Genomic DNA, 19,294 nt, shown 5'->3' on the forward strand with positions numbered 1-19,294 from the left:
GAGCATGTATTATTTGAATATTTGTATGTTTGACTCATTCCTCACTATTTTCCTAAGCCAATGTTGCCTTTTTCATGTACTAATTTTGGTTTCGTCCCAATAGTATTGGTGCACATAGACATTGTACACTACAAGTCAGGAGACATTATAATTAAACTTTCTTAAAGATCTTAAATGAGATCAACTCAGAAACTATGTCTTCATGTGGATTCTTAGATAAATACTCTTCGGTATGTCAAATTCTTATAATTACTCTCCTCTATGTAGGATTCTTAGATAATTACTCTCCTCCATGTTGTAGAAATCATACATCTATTTTGTGCATGTAACTCTATATATAGTACTGGTGAAGGAGGAACTGGTATAGATTTTAACTATTTTGTAAGCATTGAAAAATACATAGGCCCACATCAAGACATTACATTACACAAAAGATCAAGAGATATTAGCAATAAACTCGACTCGAGAGATCTTTAACAAGATAAACTCAGAACCCCTCATCTCCATATGAGATTCTTAAGGAAACTAATACCCTCCATGTTGTAGAAATAATACATCTATAAATGTCTAATTAAATTACTTTTCTCTTACACTTCATTGTATGTGTAACTGCACATGAACTATATTTCTAGCAATCATTGAATAAATCTTGAAAGTCTAAATTTCCAAAAAGCTAATAACTAAAGAAAGACAATACCCAAGTCAATAGCAAGGAGTACCTTTATTTCCCATTTCAATCAATTGGTAATGCTTCTATGTAATGGCATCTTAACCCCTTTTATTTTGGTACAAAGTTTTATGGTAGAAAACATAAATTTTATCATACATGATACATGCTTAAAAGTATACCTCATTTTTTGTTTATTTCTCTTAAGCTAGCTATTAGACAAGAGGAGAAACTCCAAACAGGAAAGTTTTTGAGAGATATATAAACACCAAGAGACATTGATTGAAATTTCCTTACATGTTAGGAATACCCTATACATGTTTTTGAGATAGAGACGTGTTTCTGAGACTCAAAAAGAGCCAGGGTACAAGATTCTAGGTAAACATGTACTGGTGTCACCAAAGATTCAAGTAATCACATGCCCATTTGGACATCTTTTTCAATACAACCGATAATACCAAAAATGAGATCTAGTCTAGCACTTGAAAATAAGAAATCAACAACTTCGTGATGAGCCCCACATCATTTCCTATGATGACTCACACTCAAACTTGTGTTATCATTCTACAACCATTACCTATCCTAATTGCAATTAATTACCTATCCAAATTGTCAATATAATAAAACTCAAAGCAAAGATTAAATTCACATACTGCAAGGCATCTAGCTATTGGACAAAGAATAATGAGTAATGAAATCCGCAACAAATTCTGAGAACCTAATCATTGAATCCAAAATCAATCACTAATTTGCAAGCTCCCCATTTTTATCATTGTGAGCGAGCACTACTAAAGGCTTTTCCTCGATTACATTTACAATGTTTTCATCAAGTTCATTCATGATGGCTTCCACAAATTCAGGCGAGTTGTAAGTCTCCGCCCTATCTGTCCTTAGTGCCAAATACATTGTGAAACTAATATATGCAATAAAAGTGCCAACACCAAGTGCCCCAAAGAATATGATACTTGATCTTGGCAGTGCAGTACTTACAATCCAATTAAAAAATCCAATGGCTAAATAGACCATGTTTACTAATATAATACAGAAACCTATAATCCATGTCAGCACTGTGACCTGAAAATAAAGAACCATGACAGTAGATGTTCAGCAATATTAAGCTACTGATCAGTCCAGCAATATTAGACTAGTGACTAGTCCAGCAATAAAAGAACAAAGAGGACATATTCTGAAATCTTACTAGAAAATATGTCATGACACACAATAATCTAAAATATAGCTCTGCAAATAAAATGCATTATGCAGTAATTCACGTGCCAGAGATTGCTATCAAACAATTATGATGTTTTCCATTTACATTGCGTTGGCTTCGTCTAATTCACAAGATAATATCAATACAAATTATATGGTGATGTGGAAGGTAGAGATTCAAACAACTTGAGGATCTTTGCTCAGGCTAACCTATTCTCAATGGTTAAATTGTAGGTTGCAAAAAGATATACAATTTATTGATAGCACTACAAAACTCAGTTTCCAGACCTTTTTTGGTCAGTCTGTTGTCAGAATCCTCATACACAATCAAGTCCAAGTCATTTGGAAGAGGCATGTAAGAATGGCAAGCAGGGAAAAAGCCTAAGGGTTATTCAGTAATCATCCAAGAAGAGAGAAAACAAAAGATGGCAAGTGATGAAAGGGCAATTAAAACGTAAAAGGGGCAAATGTAGTATGAAAACTCATCATCTTAAGTCAGCTGCCTTTTGAAGGTGGAAAAATTTGTAAGAGAACTACATGTAAGCATAGTGGTAAAGTCCTAAAGCATTGTGCAGATAGCACTTAAAGGTCATGAAAAGAAGTCTATGGCACCATTTAGGACTTGCATTGCCCTCTCAAAGTTCTTCCTGGCACTTGCAAAATGTAGCTCAAATCTTCCAAGGTTCTTCAATACATCCAAGTGTTGAAATGATATAAAATCATACCAATATGATAAAAGGAGGGCAATACTGTTAATATGGGTCAAAAGGTGGCAGATACCTTAATGAAGCATTCCAAGCCTAAAATCAGCACCCTTTAGTCATGGCAAAGCCAGGGATAAACTCCACCAAGGTTCCTAAAAAGGCATGAAGTGATTAGCACCCAGTGTTAAAGGATAAGAATAAGCAAAACTTGGACATGCTTTTCAAGTGGCATTTCCCTCTCAAAATTCCACCCAAAGTCATAGAATAGGGCAAACTTCATATGGAATTTCACCCAAAGCTAAAAGAGGTTTAAGTGACAAACACAAATGCACATTTTATGATGGCTTGTTGCTTATAAATTCCTCCCAAGAAAAAAAAAAAAATTCTGGCAAAGCCACTAGGAAGTTCTCTCTCTTGTTTTCAGTTAGATTAGAGCAAACAACTGAGTTTTAAAAAAGAAAGTGAAGTATGCATTAATTAATCAAGGATGGTCTCCTTTCAAACTTCAACAAATTCCTATCTGTATTTGTGGATAATTCAAGACCGCTTTATCTAGATCCCAACCATTGGAGATTTTACCTGAGAAAACATAACATTAATCTACACTTGGAACTGACAAAATTAAATGAATCAATTGATATTTTGTACTGATATAGTTCTGCATCATATAGATCTCTTAGAAGCTAGTATAAACAAAAGAATGCAATTAATGTCCATGTTCCTAAGCTAATTTCTCTTTATGTTTAGGCAAACTAGTTATGCCTTTCTACCTCATTACCACTTGTCACTCAACTGTAGTCCTATGCTGACACTATTGATCTCTCATTCCGATAAGTGAAAAACTATGTTCCTAGGGAACACGTACCTGGCCAAAATACAGGAGTTTCCAGACGGGGGCGTCCTGGGGATGGGTCTAAGATGTGCCCCAGCCGTCCCCAAAAAAGGCAAATTATTAGTGGACGTCCTCGAAACTTGGGGACGGCTGGGAAAGGGGACGCCTAGACGTCCCCCAACCATACCGGGTACAGCCAGCCATCCCCAAATTTTTTATTTCTTTTAATTATTTTTTTAAATTTGAATTTTTCTTTTTTTTATCCAAAAAAATTAAGAAGTGAATATTAAAAAATAATTGTAAGGCTCCTAACTAGGTCACCCTCCAATATGGTAGGGGCGGAATAGGAGCAGCAATCTGATTCATTTTTCTATGTTATGTTTTTTATGTTGAACATGAACATGATTATGATACATTGATACTTATTATTTTATGGCAGCCCTCTAGCCTTTGGGTGTATAGCTTTAGGCATATTTAGATTTAGATTTATCATGTTTATCATTATGATATTGTTCACTGATATTGATATGCATTTTGACAATTGAGTACTGAAATTGGATATTATTTCCTAGATGGCATTCAAATGTTGTATGTTATGGTTCTATGATGTTTAAATGACACGATTTGTGCTTAGTTTCATATGAATGACATGTATATTTTAAAATTTTCCTATATATATATATAGCCATCCTTGTTTGGCATCTCCCCTATCCCTAAAATCGCCAAAAAAAATTTCTGTCCTGGATACCTATCTTTCCATCCTTCGCCGTCCCCGTACCAGAAACTCAGGGTAACATAGGTAAAAAAAAAAAATCACGAGAGGACACAAGTAGCAAAAAATGGATTTCTTTAACAATCTCTAGAGCATGAATAAAATCATTGGAAAATTTTCTGACCTTTTTCGAATTGACGTGAGGACCCATCTTAACATTGTTGCTTGTAAATTTTAGAAGTGGAAGAAGAGCAAACGGAAGCTCAAAGGAAAGAATCATCTGAAACATTTATAGTCACTGATCAGCCCACATCCAAGCTGGAAAGCAAAGCTCTGGCAATGAAGCGCTTAATTGGTATAAATCATTAATATATAGTACCCAAAGCAGTGTGGTATAAGCAATTCTTACTGAAGAGATAATAATGAGTTTTCCAGCACCCCTGAGACCTCCAATAAGAGCAGCAACCAAGCTAGGTACAATTGCGACACACCTTGTAAGCAAATTTCGGACCCATGGTGCAAACCGCAACTGTAGAAAGCCCTACAGAAAACATTACAGAGAAACCATTGGCTCAGAACTATCAGTTCATGCTACTACAAGGATGAGAAAAAACTTCACGAAAAATTTCCTTCAAAATCAAAATTCTACACAGAATTGTGAAAACTAATACAAAGTTCAAACACAAGGTGACTGACAAAAGTATATTTTTTATGGATTAGATCAATGAAACAAGATGGGACTCTTCCAGTGCCTATCCAAAATGCTATAGTCTAATAATGAGTGAATTAAACAGCATAACCTTTGAGAAGCAAATCAATATCCTGCATATTTAATTTATGGATGGACAGCTTTTTCTAAGGAGAATATGGGGAAAATGGGCATATGCTTTAATGTGTGTGCATGCATATGGTAATGAAGGAAGATGTTAAATCAGTTGTATCTTGCATTGCGTAAGTTAATTAATGCAAAGTCTTTACAACTTTACAACATTATAAACATAAATATCTTATGTAATACAAAAATAAATCATGTCTAATATTCAATAGCTAAATGGATACAACCAAAGCCTATCTCAAAATTTTACAAATTTATCACGGCCAAGTGATTTCTCATCATGTGTATTACGCTCCTCAATGCTACAGTAATGAACTACTAAATGCATTTAATACTAGCATGATATAGGTAAAGTGACCTCAATGTTATTTGTAATATCCCGATGGATACTTTTTCTCCAATTTCTTCACAAATAATTTTCAGAAATATAACAGAGAATTTTTATGCAATTAAATCAGCAAATTTAACCAGCAAGCTCATGTAAAAATACTCAAAATTCGTTATTGCATTATAATAATAGAAAATAATAACATGATCAAACATCCAATCTTAAAACAGTTCCAATAATCAGATTGGAAAAAGACTATGAAATGCACCTATAACTCAAGATTTGAATTCTGATGTGAATTCACTATAGTTGATGTTAAACCGAGTTTGCATCCGATTCACCACAAGAATTCTAAAGGTTCCCGTCCTCAGGTTTCAGCAAGAGAAAGCTAGAAGCTACCCAAAATTCTCCAAAGAGAAATAAAAAAGTCAATCATAAATCCAAGCATGCTGAAAATGAGCTCCCTTTTCCTCCTTTAAGCACAACTGATTGACTCTTCATATTCCCTTGCCTATCTTCATTTTTATTCTCTTTTCCCTTTTAATTGTTCTTTACCCCACGTAAGAGAATAAAAGTGACCTATTAATTTTCCTTTTAATTTAAGAGTTCCTTTATTAAAACAATTTAATCTTCAAGCATTATAATAGACAATCAAATGGACTCAGAAAACCACTTGTGATAGCTCATCAAAAAGGTCTTGGTGAGATACTCCAAGTCCCACACTCAAAACCCAAAAAAGGAACCATTTTTAACTTACTATCAATAGTGAGTATCTAGAAATTCTTGGCATATCAACTCTGATTGGCCTGAAACAGAAAGTGCCTAGGTCAAATCTTGTACTGATCCTTGTAAGCTCTTGGTTAGCCCATGGGACTATGGTGAAAAGGGTTAACACCGTATCAGAGATTCATGGCTAGAAAAAGGGGACATTACAATCCTCCCTTCCAAAAGATCATTTACCCTCAAGCAATTTGTATTTGTATGATGTGACCAAAATGCTTGGATCCCATATCAACCTCCAGGAAGCTGCACCACCAAGCCGTTGTGCTACTTTGATATAAACAGCATGCCTAAAATTGTGAATCCACTCATCAATTCTCAAAAAGAGTAATGCAACAATCATACTAACACTAGGATCCCAGATCACTCCATGTGCATAATATGTCAAATTAACTTACCATGTGCTACTATCATAAATGGGAAAATCCTCAATCCAACTAAGAATTTCACTCAAACTAAAATCACAAGCACTACTAAGGCCAAATAAAGGTGGGAGCTCAACATTATGCCAAACAACTCCCTGAAAAAATAATAACCATGTGAGCTTCCCCCATGGGCCCCACAAGCAAAAAGGCCATCCATCATCCCAATTGTCTGTGATATCCTAACAATCCATACCTGTAATAGGTGGAATATCTAGGATGTCCAACTTCCACTCTAACAAGTATCCTGAATTAGTGATTGTACTGAAGAAGCAAACTTTAATTCTATTGGATATCACTTCCTCCTTCCTGAAAGGAAGAGTACCAAACCAATCATCCATCTCACACCCATGCAGAAATCAAAATAACAAGTCCTTCACAAGTAGCTTGGATGAAGAGCAAAACGCATCCCATACAATGCGGTCATAATGTAATGCACTAACTCGCTCCTCCAAGATTCCATACCTGTCTCTCTGTACCATAAAACAAATAATGCACATCATAGTGTAAAAACTCATACCATCAATATTACCAAACTCAACCATCCCATACTAAGTAGACTCCAACCAAGTGTCAACATTGTGCTCAACATTTGTGATAGTAGAATAACCATAGACACTATATAAATGTGGTTGAGTCCTAACTATATGAGGAGAAGAACCAAGCAATGGACACTCATTTGCACTGTCCTTTCTCCTTATATGCTCCCTGGCCATATTGTTAGCTAAGTCTCTATAGAAGGCTGATTTATAATTAACACTATGTCCCTCTGTCAAATGTAACAAGGTAGCCACCTTCTAGCTGTGATCATTATCAATATGGGACTCTTGATCAATTTCAAGAAGTGTTCCATCATTCAATTCAAATAGAGGATTCTCAATACCCAATCAACATCCATCTCAAAAAGTAAGTTACTATGCTTCATCAAATCAACATCGTGTTGGCTCAAAGTATTACCACCATTATAATTAATATCCTCATGCCTACCCTCAGTTACTACTACACAATTAGCTGACCTAAAAGATGTGTAATCAATCCAGAAGTCTTCAACCAAAGGACATGATGCCATGATGCAAGGAGACTCCTTCAAATTCCCAGGTGGCTGATCCATAATTGTCTTTTTCAGCCTTGTGGTCCCTAAGAACACCGGCTGCTTCATCCCTACTACACTGCCCATATGCCGGAATTTTGTCTCTCTTTTAATGACCCTTTATAGGCTGAAACAAATCTTCTTTCCTTCCTTCCTCAATCTTGCCCCTTGTTAAGAATGGTTTAAATTTTCACTTAAATTGTTTGATAACTTTGTTAACCAAACTACAAGCATCAGAACAAGTAACATGTGTTTGTTTGAAATCAGCCAATATAGTAGTAGAAGAAGTGTTGTGAATCATCACTAATGTCCTCAATGATCAAAGAAATAATGAATTGCATAAAAGATAAAACATTTTGCTTGTGATCCCTTTTAATAGCAAACTGATGGAACATTTCAAGAATTAAGTATTCACAACCAAGATCTAACATAATCACACAAGCTCTAAGTCTTGCAACTGTTCCTAAAATTCTGAGTGTCCTACTGAAGGATAGATTATGGATATTATTTAATACTTGAAAACTTTCTACGATCAATTGGAATACCCCCTTCATAACCTCTCTCCTGCAAGGATCGTCTGTTGTTGCTATCCTCATAACATGAACAAATCATTGAGTAACTACAAGTCTTACCTCTCTATCTAGATGTCTCAACAATGCTGGCTTAACCAAAGGAATCACAACAAGAAGGATGTTGACTTGTTTACTCTTACAACCTACTTTCTCTATTGTGGATAAACAATTCTTTATAGCCTTCCAAATTGCAAAGTAATTCATATTTTGATTGATACAAACATGCAAATTTTCTTTCTAAACTGTAGAGTTTTTCTTTGAGGATTGTTCCTTGTTCTTGGCAAAAAATTTTGGCAGTTGCCTAAACATGTTTGTGGATTTCAGATGCACACTAATGAAAACTAACACCACTGAAATGGTCACCCCTCTTCCAAAGGTCTTGAGGTTTATAATTTTTCATATGCTGAGCTGTTCGTTGAGGCCCAAAGAGAAGTAGCACCTAAACTAATTCAGCTTACAGAGTTTTGACAAACAGTTGTGATACAGTCTGATTTTGTGAGTTCTGATTTGAACTTTGTACAGATGTTGTTACATTGTCTTGCAATACCAATTGTTGCTCTGGAAAGTCAGCAATCAACCTTTGCTCCTCCAGAAACTCTAATTATTACATGGAGTCAGTGTGACAGAAATATTTTACTATGCCGACCAATACAAACCATGGATTGCAAACTGAGTACTTGTGAGCTATTCCCATCCTCGAGTGATTGCAAGCTTAACTTGGTAGAAATCAACACACAAAGGGTTTTTGGAAAAACTTGTTAACTCAACACAGTAGGGGAATTTTGGATTTGAATCAAGTTCACCCAACTATTTTTCCTTTTTTTCATCCATATAAATCTATGAACCATTCTATTTTCTGACAAATGTAAAATTTACATGATTTATTGCATTGACCTGATCCAATTTATGTGAACTTGTTTGTTGATTAAAACTTTACTGATACACTGGTTTGGATAAATGGAAAACATTTTTATTTTTCTTGAGGATACATTGGGTACCTTTTAGGGTTAAAAGATGTAATTACTGTCAAAGTTGTTAATTCAAATACCATATAACTGTATTGTGTTTCAGTTTTAAATGCAGTTAAATTTTACATGATTATTTTTCAAATCAAGTTCAAATTGCTATATATATATATATATATATATATATATATATATATATATATATATATATATATATATATATATATATATATATATATAATTTAGTCCTCATTGATATTGTGGGTTAGTATACAATAAACCCTAGCTTTTCATTAGGATCAGACTAAGAAAGTGGATGTTGTCCCACTACAACTAAACCCCTAGAAGCCATGACTCCACTTGAAAATGTCCTAATGGAGTTGATGGTGGGAACCTTAATTTCAAACCAGCAGTCAAAGAGGTTTAGTGGGCACATCAATTGCCTCAAATATCATCTGTCAAGCATTCCTAATTATTATACAAGCCATGGAATGGCCCTAAAAGAGGTGAAAAAGAGACAATGACACTTTCTATATCACCTGGATAGAAACAAATAGGAGAGGGCCAAGGCACAAGCATAGAAGTGCCCATTCTTCCTAATCTCCCAACAAAATCAGATGTAGACATGTCATTGTTTTTTTAAATTTTAAACATGAATGCTTTCAATTGCTATCTTAAGCCTGATCTGAGCTTAGTCGTCTATTTAAAAATGCATTTTAATTGAGAGTACATCACTCTTGATTTAAATTCTTCGATAGAAGCTTTCAATACTAGGGATAAAGCCCAATGGGGCTTTGATTGAAGCATTTCATGCTTGCTAAACCAAGTATAAAGCTTGACACGAACAGAAGGGCACATTTCAATCAAAAATATCTTGCAATGCCTAGTGTAATGCCCAATTTAGGGCATATAATGAAAACACTGTTTTATGCTTGCTTTTACAAATACAAACCACCTTTATATCTCCTGATCATCATTTTTGTCGAAAAATGCAAGGTGACTTGCACTCTTGATCATGAACCCCGATTTTGTGAGTGAAAGAATCTTTGGATTTACTATATTCAAGCATTTTGGTTTTTCAATCTTGACCATTTGTCAAGGGATTCTACATGACTGAAATGCATTGATAAGGAAGTGATTTGATCAATTTTTCACTTGCCTATATAGTTGCATTGGAAGATCTTTCCTTAGATTTGAAGCAAGGATTTTAGGGTATTTTCTAAAAGACAACTTTTTCATTGCATATTTGGTTTTTCCAAAGAGGCATGGCTTTCTTTTTTTGCATTTGTTCTTCATTTTCGAAGAGTATTTTATGAAGTTTTCACCTCCATGCTCAAAGCACCTAAGGTTTTGTATATATGTTTGTATCTAAGTTTTTATAAATAATTTTCAGATTTATAAAGGCTTTTGTCTTTGAAAGTTTGAGCATATTGTTTTCAAAAAAGTACAAGTTCTTCCCAAAAATGTTGGAAGAAGAGATTCAAGTTTTTCTGCTAATGAAAGAGCTTCAAAAATCCATGTCCTTGTCCACTTGCAATAGGATTTCAAACCCCAATCGCGAGTTCATTTTGCCAAAAAAAAGCCAAGTTATTCCCATACATGTAGTCTGACTTTAAACATCTGATTGGAAATGTTTCCCAAGCATAATTGAAAACTCTTTCCTACTAGCAGTCGGACTTTAAAAACCTGATTGCAAGTAATAAACCTTCCTAAATGCACTTGTAATTGGATTTAAAAATCCTAGTTACAAGCAAGAAAGACACTTCCATTGTACATATATGCATTTGTGCATAAAAGCCTATCATTTTGACACAAAGTGCTTATATCCCGGTCACCTACAAAACTCAGAAAAAAAACCCTAAAATTCTTCATTGTTCCTACTTTGCAGAAGGATATGAAGCAAGAACAACCACATGATGTAGCTTACAAGGAGGTGAAAAAATGTTAAAAGTAATTGAGAGCATAGAATGCTTTAAAGATTGATTCCAAGCACATGGTTTAGAAGGGATTGTGAACATTCTTCCAGTAATGGTTGAGAAAAAAAATAGTGATTTGTTGATGCTACCAAATTCAGATATCAAAGTGTTATGTTTTGCAAATGTTCCCAGCCATGTATCGACTTGAAGATTTTTCGACAACTCACAATCTAATGACAAAAAGACCTCTTAGGCGCTTTGATAGAGGATGATGTAATAGGAGTCATGTCCTGTCAGACAGTTTATTTTCATCGTGCATTTTTAAATTCTGGTGACAGTTTACATGTAACACAAAAGCAAGTTGTAATTCCAAGTGAACTTTCACCTGTAAAGTCAATACATGTAATCAAATTACAGGTCAAGCGCATTAGGACTTGTAATTTGAACAAGTCAAATTTGTTAAAGTTTCCCCGGGCTCTCACAAGTCCTTAACAATATAAAGGAGTGGGCTTCATTGTAAAAAAAACATCTTTTCTTTATGCAAGAAGTCTATGCTGAAATTGCTTGTGGAGTGAACTTTGTGTTTTATAGTACATACTACAAAGTTTCAAAGTGAATACCTAAGTTACCGGTACTTCCTCTTTTGCCTTCAGATGCTGGTACAGTACGTATCGGATTCAGATACATCCAAAAAACCCAGTGGAATCGGACAGGATTCAGATTTTTGAAGGCTGAAACATATTTACAATTTTCAACCCATATCCAAATGTTTTTGTGATGACATGGCAATTTGACTACAATTTGAGTTCGATTCTAGGTATTCTGAACATGATGTGCTTTTTTTTAACCCTTCTTTCCACTTGCAAAAACCCTAAATTTGAATCTGGAAAGCAATTTACATCTGCTGCTTGGTCATTCTTTTGGCTGCAAAACAAAACCCTTTGGTCGGACGGTAGCAGCAGCTGTGAGGACGGGAATCCACTGCAACTGTGACGCCAACCTGTGTTAATCTGTGTCTAAGTTGAGAATTTAGACAGGTATCGAGGTGTGGAAAATCTGCATTTAAAATCTGCAACGCCTCCAAGTTCATTCTGCAAACAGCGTTTAAGTTCATTACAGGTATCGGGGTGTGTATTAAAATGATATATGTTTTGTTTTAAAATTTATTTGATGTTTTAAACTTCAAAACATTATATATAATATGAATCATATATAATTATTAATATAGTAAGTTTTTAATTTTTTTAATAAATTAAATATAACATTTAAATTTAGATTGTAAGTTTTTATAATATTCAGGTAGTATAGTGTTATGTAATATTATAATGACTAATATATTATAATATATTTTAATATTTATATTATAACTGTTATAAATTGTAATGTTATAATCTTAATATATATTCAATATATATTATTTAATGTTTAAAATATAATTTATAAATGTTCCAGTGCAATATTTATGGTAGTTTGTTTTGTTTCTACTTTTCAAGCTGTATATATATATAAGATTTTTATATTTTTTTTGTATGGATGTACCCAGACGTACCCAAACCCACCTCCCAAAAAATTGCCGTACCCACGTATGTGTACCCGTGCCTGTACCTGTACCGGCAACTTAGGTGAATATTAATGAAAGATCCCCACTGGCTATACAGGTCAAATACTGGTAGTTTTATCAGATTAGTCTTTGACAGTGATTTAGGAGATTGTTTTGGGCTTTGATGTATTCTGATTTGTTGTTTTGGGGATTTTACGTTTGTTTGGAATTTCTGACAAATATTGATGGCAAGAAAACAAACCGCTAACAAATATACAATTCTGAGACTAACAACTGAAAGTCTTAATTACAAATTCAAGGGGATTGATCTACAGCTGAACTGTAACAACAAATGAGGTTTAACAAACCAATAAACAATGCTCAATGAACTGAAACAACAAGTGCTGGAAATCGTACCAGCATTAGAAATGAGTTTCAACTGCTGGATGTGTTCGTAACTTTATTTTAAATACAAGTATATGCATTTAACATCACCCCTTTATGGCTTATGAGTAAGAAACATAAATGGTGGAGTTTTAGAACTAACATGCCTGTCCAAAAATAAAACATGTCATTATGCAATATTAATTAAAAAATCTACATTATGGCACAGAGGTCTCTCATTTTTAAATTTACATGTAATTTTAGTTTTAATGCAGAGATATGTAAAGAGACTTTAAAAGTCCACCTTTACATTAGAAACATACTAAAAAGTAATTGAAGTCTCCCATGTTTAGATTTGAAATTTTAAATGGAGTTCTAAATCCATCTTATAAGAAAATGATACCTTTTATGCTTACTTACTGGTTCGAGTTCGATTTGAAATTTGGGTTCGAAGAACCGGTTCACCAGTTCAGTAAAATTTTGGAAAGGGTTTTGGGTTCGTTTGGGTTCGTTTGTACAGAAACATGGATAAAATAATATATATATATATATATATATATAGAGAGAGAGAGAGAGAGAGAGAGAGAGAGAGAGAGAGAGAGAGAGAGAGAGAGAGATCAATTTGAAATTTGGGTTCAAATAACCCGTTCACCAGTTCGGTAAAATTTTGGAAAGGGTTTTGAGATCGTTTGGATTCGTTTGTACGGAAACATGGAATATATATATATATATATATATATATATATATATATATATATATATATATATATATATATATATATATATATATATATATATATATATATATATATGAAGCCTAGAAGCATAGAGTATCATAAAATCATATGATTTAATCTTAATTAATCATTTCAACAACAAAAACACCATAGGCATAAACTTTAAACATGTAAGTTGTAAACATAGCATCATGAATCAAGATCATGCCATCATATATTTCAATTAAAAAATTTCAAGTTCAACATCAAAGATTCAAAACTTTAAAATCATGATATCCATGAATCAAAACAAGAAGTTCAAGTATCATTGTTTCAAGTTCAAGCTTCAACTAATCATAATGTATTAAATTTTAATATTCATCATCTTCTTCTTCTTCTTCTTCTTCTCATAGTCCTTACGCATTAGTTGACTCAGCAATAGAGCTAAGGCCAATGGGATCAGCACCAACGACAATAGTATGGGCATCAAAATCTTCTAAGTCTTCAATTGTAAGCTGAGAAGCAAAAGCATCCAAGTCCACCAACTCTGCATCTACATCCCACCTCTTTGTCTCCCCTTCTTTGTATTTTTTATTCTTGTGTGAGAGGAGACGCAAGTTGTAATGCACAAACACTTCAATATAGCTCGCAATCCAATCTTCCAACTCCTCTTTGCACAAACTTACTTTTGCTCAATCACCTATTTGCTCACAAAATCACCTATTTGCACACCACAAATGATGTTAGAAGCCAAAATAACCTATTTACATTCACTTTTTAGGGCAGCAGAACTCAAAACTTTATCAATTTTTTTATTAAAAACAACATAAAGCCATCCAACACTGCAAATTCGCCTAGGGTTCGCTTGAAATTCGATCTAGGCAATGAAATTCGTCCAGGTTCAGTTTTCTAGAATCTGGGTTCGAACCACCCCCAAGGAATTGGAACCCTGGCCGAATTTTGCTCGAACCAAACTAGTATTTCAAACTAGTTCAAACCTAGATAGGGTTCTCTAGGCAAAAGGATGAACCCGGGTAACTAAGATTCTATGCAATGCAATTGCCAACAAAAAGCCCACTAATGATAGGTTTTAATTTGAAGTACAAGGATATGTAGTCATGTCGAAAAACCCCACTTGCAAAATGCTTAATTCCTTAATAACATTGATAGACAACTCCAACAGAGGCCAAAGATAGTTCGAAACGAGCGGAATTCAAAATGCTAAAATATTAGGATGAAAACAAAATGAAAAACCTAGCAATCAATCAAGAAAAACCAAACAAACTTGCCTTAAAGAATTTAAACCACAAATATTCCGTGGGGTTGTCTAATTTTTTGAATACAAAATTGAGGACAATAGCTGGCTCTAAATGAGGAAAGTAGCTCGTTTGTTCTTAGAAATGAGGAATGTAGAATCTAGAATCTCCAAGAGCCTTAGTATCGATTGGACTACAAAATCAACCATCAAAAAACCAAAACGACAAGTATGACACAATAGACACAAAGAAAAACCAGTTAAAACAAGACAAACTGGTGCAAATGCACTTATTGAAAATGAAGAAGACCTACCTAACTAAATAAAACTAGCCAACAATGAAGCTTTTCGGATAAAACCATTTACTCGCACAACAAAATAGCACCTAATTTTCTCGGCAGCTTGTAGTACCTTGCATGTTCATAGACACCATAGTATAGATGAACCATGACCAACTAGAGCAATGATGTCAATGCTTGATGCAACACCTCTTGGGAGACATGAAATAATTCACCTTCTTGAGATGAATCATGTGTACTACTACTTGAAAGTAGGTCCATGATTTCAGACTATTTCGGCTAAAAGGCAAATGCATGTTTAGCATCTTAATCAATTGTATCTTCATGCTCAAGTACAATTGGAATATCTATCTTTCCGTTGGCCTCCAATCAAGGCAAGTGTCTTATTGGACATCCCCTTAATTGTACATATTGGACATCCCCTTAATTGTACAAAGACTAAACTCTTGCATGTTGTGACTTGCTTGATTGATTTATCAACCACTAGCACCTCAAGTTGATTGAGACAACATTGTTCATGTGATTTAGGTGATGACATGACTAAATTGCATACCTGAGTATGTTGTTCAGAAACTACATAGGAAAGTCTTCATTATTAATGAGAAGTTCCTCTTCGAGCTCTAGGATAGGATATTCATGAAAAATGTATTCAAGTTCATGACCCTGAGATACAAGTGCATCATTTTCAGATGATTAGAACCTTCATGTATGTCCATATTTTCATGTCCACTAACATTATTGTCTTCATTCATTTGAACATCAAAAAAATGATTTTCATCTTTTTCCCTTTTCATCAAAGACTTTTTGAGACTGTGTAAACCATAAATAAGAGTTACCAGCTATATTTGCTTCCTTTTCATGGAAAAGAATAGTAGGATCACTAGCTTCAGTTTCTAGGTGCTTCGATGTTGCCTTCATTGATGGTGCCTTAAGAGCGAGTTTCTTTGGTGATGCAACTATTTGCTTTTTATTTGGTACATCCTTGTGAGAAATAAAGAATATGTCTTGAGCTATTTACCTTTTGACAGAAAGCAAATCAATTTCTAACCCTACACTACAGGATCAGTCCTTATGATGAAAGAAAATGAAATAGAAGAAAGACAACTTCCTTCAAACCCACTTGCTTCAATTCTCATCTGCCCACCAATAATGATATCTTGAATTTCAATCGCCAATGTCTATGCAACTACAAGAATAGTTGGGGCTGCTCTTAACAAAAATCTGACTCTGTAAATTTGAGCATTGAGAAAGAAACACTTCAAATTTGCAGTTGTCGGTTGAGAAACAACTGGAATTCTTCATGTCAACTTGTTGAAATGAGCAACTAATTCACGCATAGGCACATAAGATGCCTTCTTTGGCTGAGTAAGTTGGGCCAATAGTGCCTTCTTCCAACTTGGTTATGAGAGTAGCCTAGTTTGTGATGATTTGTTGTAAAACCAGTCAGTAGCCATGCCTTGGAGAGTTTCCACAAACAATCTTACGGACACGCCCTCATGTTCAATACCAAACACAACATGCAATGTAAAAAGTAGCAATATGTTCATTAGGATGTTGTCCATCACCAAAGAATTTTGGAAACTTCTTCCACGAGGCAAACCTCAAATCAGCTCATCACCTCCTTCCTCACTCCTATGACTCCCATTCGGGGGTCACTGTGGTGGTTCGACTCTCTTTTGGGTCACACCATATCTATGAGACTTCACAAAGGTCATAGTTGACAACACCACTCCATTTCCAATGGCTCTTTGAGACGATCCAGGGCACACCCTTGCCCCGGACTGTATCCTTCAATTCTAGGCTACTTCTCGTCTATGAGGAGTTCTTAGTCCTTTTTCTTCTTTTTCTTTCTTGCTTGTTCTTTCCCCGGACTCCATTTGGTGCTCCCACTACTGGTTGTTGCCCTGTTCTACTTCCAGTCCCTTAGATCCTTGTGGTCTCTTGTTGGACATAAATAAATTTATCTCATCTTATCCATGAGCCATGACGAAGACCATGAAGAAGCGAAGTCAAATTCAACGAACCCAAAGCGTTCCCCAAGGACCTTGGGCAGCCATTTACATGTCCTTGGTAAACGCTTGAAAAACTAAAAGAATTAAAAATTACATTGAATAGGACACGGGTAATATTTCAAACGAAAGCATGGGTTCGAATATGTGCCATGTCTGCAACAAAGTCACAATTTGTAAGTTGTGGTCTCAATGACTTACTCATTTTTAGCCAACAAACTAAAATATCCCTGCTGGCTATGCAGATAAAATGCTGGTGTTTTATCACATTAGTTTTTGATAGCAATTTAGCAGATTGTTTTGGGTTTTGATGTATTCTGATTATTTTTGTTGTTTTGGGGATTTTGTGCTTTTTTGAGTTTTAGACAACAAACAGCTAACAAAGATACAATTCTGAAACTAACAAAAGCAACTCTAAATTACAAATTCAAGAATTTTTGATCTGCAACTGAACTGTAACAGAAAATGAGGTTTAACAAACCAATATACAATGCTATAACAAACCAATATACAATGCTAGATGAACCAAAACAATAAGAGCTCGAAATCATACCAGGCCACAAATTAGAGAGTTTGTTATTGCAAGTCCCATTAATGATGCATATCCAATTTAATACTGCTGCCACAGCCAACGAATGTTGAGATTTCCATTCAAAAGGCTATTGCAGTCAAATAATGATGGTGTCAGGCACTGTAAGACACAATTCCAGACCAGACACACTTGTAAACTTATTGCTCAACCCTTGTCAAAGGCTGTTCTACTTTAGTCAAACAATTCTGGGCTGAGATAATTCCTTCTGCTGGTCCAGATTACTATTGGCATCAGACCTGGTCTGTATTCCTTACCGATCTGTGGTTGGTGTGAAGTTTAGGCTTCTACAGAATGGTTTCTAAGTCCAGTTGATAGTGTTCAACCCCAAACAAATCCCTGTGGCACAACTGGATGCACTTCACTCCACACCTGCAGCTCTATGTGTGACATGTATTATGGCTTTGTGGTTAATAGAAATGATGGAATGGACAGAATTCTACTTCCCTTCATGCAATATGATGATTCCCCAGTATGGATTCCTTCCTCCAACCATTGCAAACTGTCTTTTACTCCAACAATTATCTAAGACTGACCTGGGCATGGGCAATCCCAGTGCTGAGATTATTGACTCAGCTGTGACTGCAAGGGGGTGAAGTCCCTGTAGCCTATAGAAAATGACGCAAACCTCTGGTTGCAAGAAAATAAGTTCTTTCTAATCAAAACCAAAATGCTGGAATCGATGCCAAGACTTCTTTTTATTTTCTTCTCATCAAAGTGAAACCCTAATAAGGTCCTTCATCCACTTTGCACTTTGAATGATAATAAATTAATTCTCCTCTACACTCATACGCCAAGGTGAAATAGTTAATTTTTTTACTACCCTTAATTTAATAACAACTAATAAGTTGTTAGCCTAGGTGATGAATCACCATGGGCCTTATTTAAGTTATAAAAAGGGAAGTGATTATAACATTACATTAGATTTATTATATTGCTAAATTATCACTTTATTGTTATTTAATCAAATCAACTTGGGAAATATTTTAATATATCCTATATATTTATCAAATATTCAAATGAGCTCAGAACTGTAACCCAACTGAAACCACCTGACTATGGATGATGCCTGAATCATCCGAACCAACTGGCAGACTTCCCCTAAAATCTAGGGATGCTCCTAAAATGTAGGAGACTGAGCCTGTCATTTTGAAACTGAGCTCAACTAGTTCTCTCAACTGTGTGCATCTCTGGAATGTCAGGCAGTGAATTGGGAGGTCCTCCTAAAAATTGGAAATGTGTCAAATGTCTCCAAACTGTTCCCAATGGTCTTTGGATACCTCTTGGACAGCTCTCAGTCAGTAATTAAAAATAGGGACCACTCCTAAATTTTAGGAACCCATTCTCAGCTAACCCAAACCATCGAAAAAGTTCATGTCTAGCTCTCTACACCTTGTATGAGTCCCTTGCACACTCCATTGGCCTGTAGAAACTCCAGAAATAGGCCAACCCTGAACAACTGCCTGTCAT

General features: G+C 34.9%; 1 protein-coding gene across 2 annotated transcripts in view; it reads right to left on the reverse strand.

The window, feature by feature from the left end:
- Positions 1–1,306: 1,306 nt before the first annotated feature.
- Positions 1,307–19,294, reverse strand: part of LOC149548150 (metal transporter Nramp6-like) — a 178,329-nt gene continuing 160,341 nt past the window's right edge. Inside the window, exons 11-14 of one of the 2 annotated variants that reach the window (XM_089792177.1) lie at positions 4,534–4,665; positions 4,309–4,404; positions 2,657–2,732; positions 1,307–1,741 (exon numbers count right to left, since the gene is read on the reverse strand). In XM_089792177.1, coding sequence (XP_089648303.1) covers positions 2,697–2,732; positions 4,309–4,404; positions 4,534–4,665 — 264 coding nt within the window. In that variant the 3' untranslated portion in view covers positions 1,307–1,741; positions 2,657–2,696. The remainder of the gene's footprint in view (positions 1,742–2,656; positions 2,733–4,308; positions 4,405–4,533; positions 4,666–19,294) is intronic. The other variant, XM_089792176.1, reaches the window with a different exon arrangement.

Source organism: Cupressus sempervirens, chromosome 7, assembly GCF_028749045.1.
Source record: "Cupressus sempervirens isolate cs-2001-9-10 chromosome 7, ASM2874904v1, whole genome shotgun sequence".
Taxonomy (NCBI): Eukaryota; Viridiplantae; Streptophyta; class Pinopsida; order Cupressales; family Cupressaceae; genus Cupressus; species Cupressus sempervirens.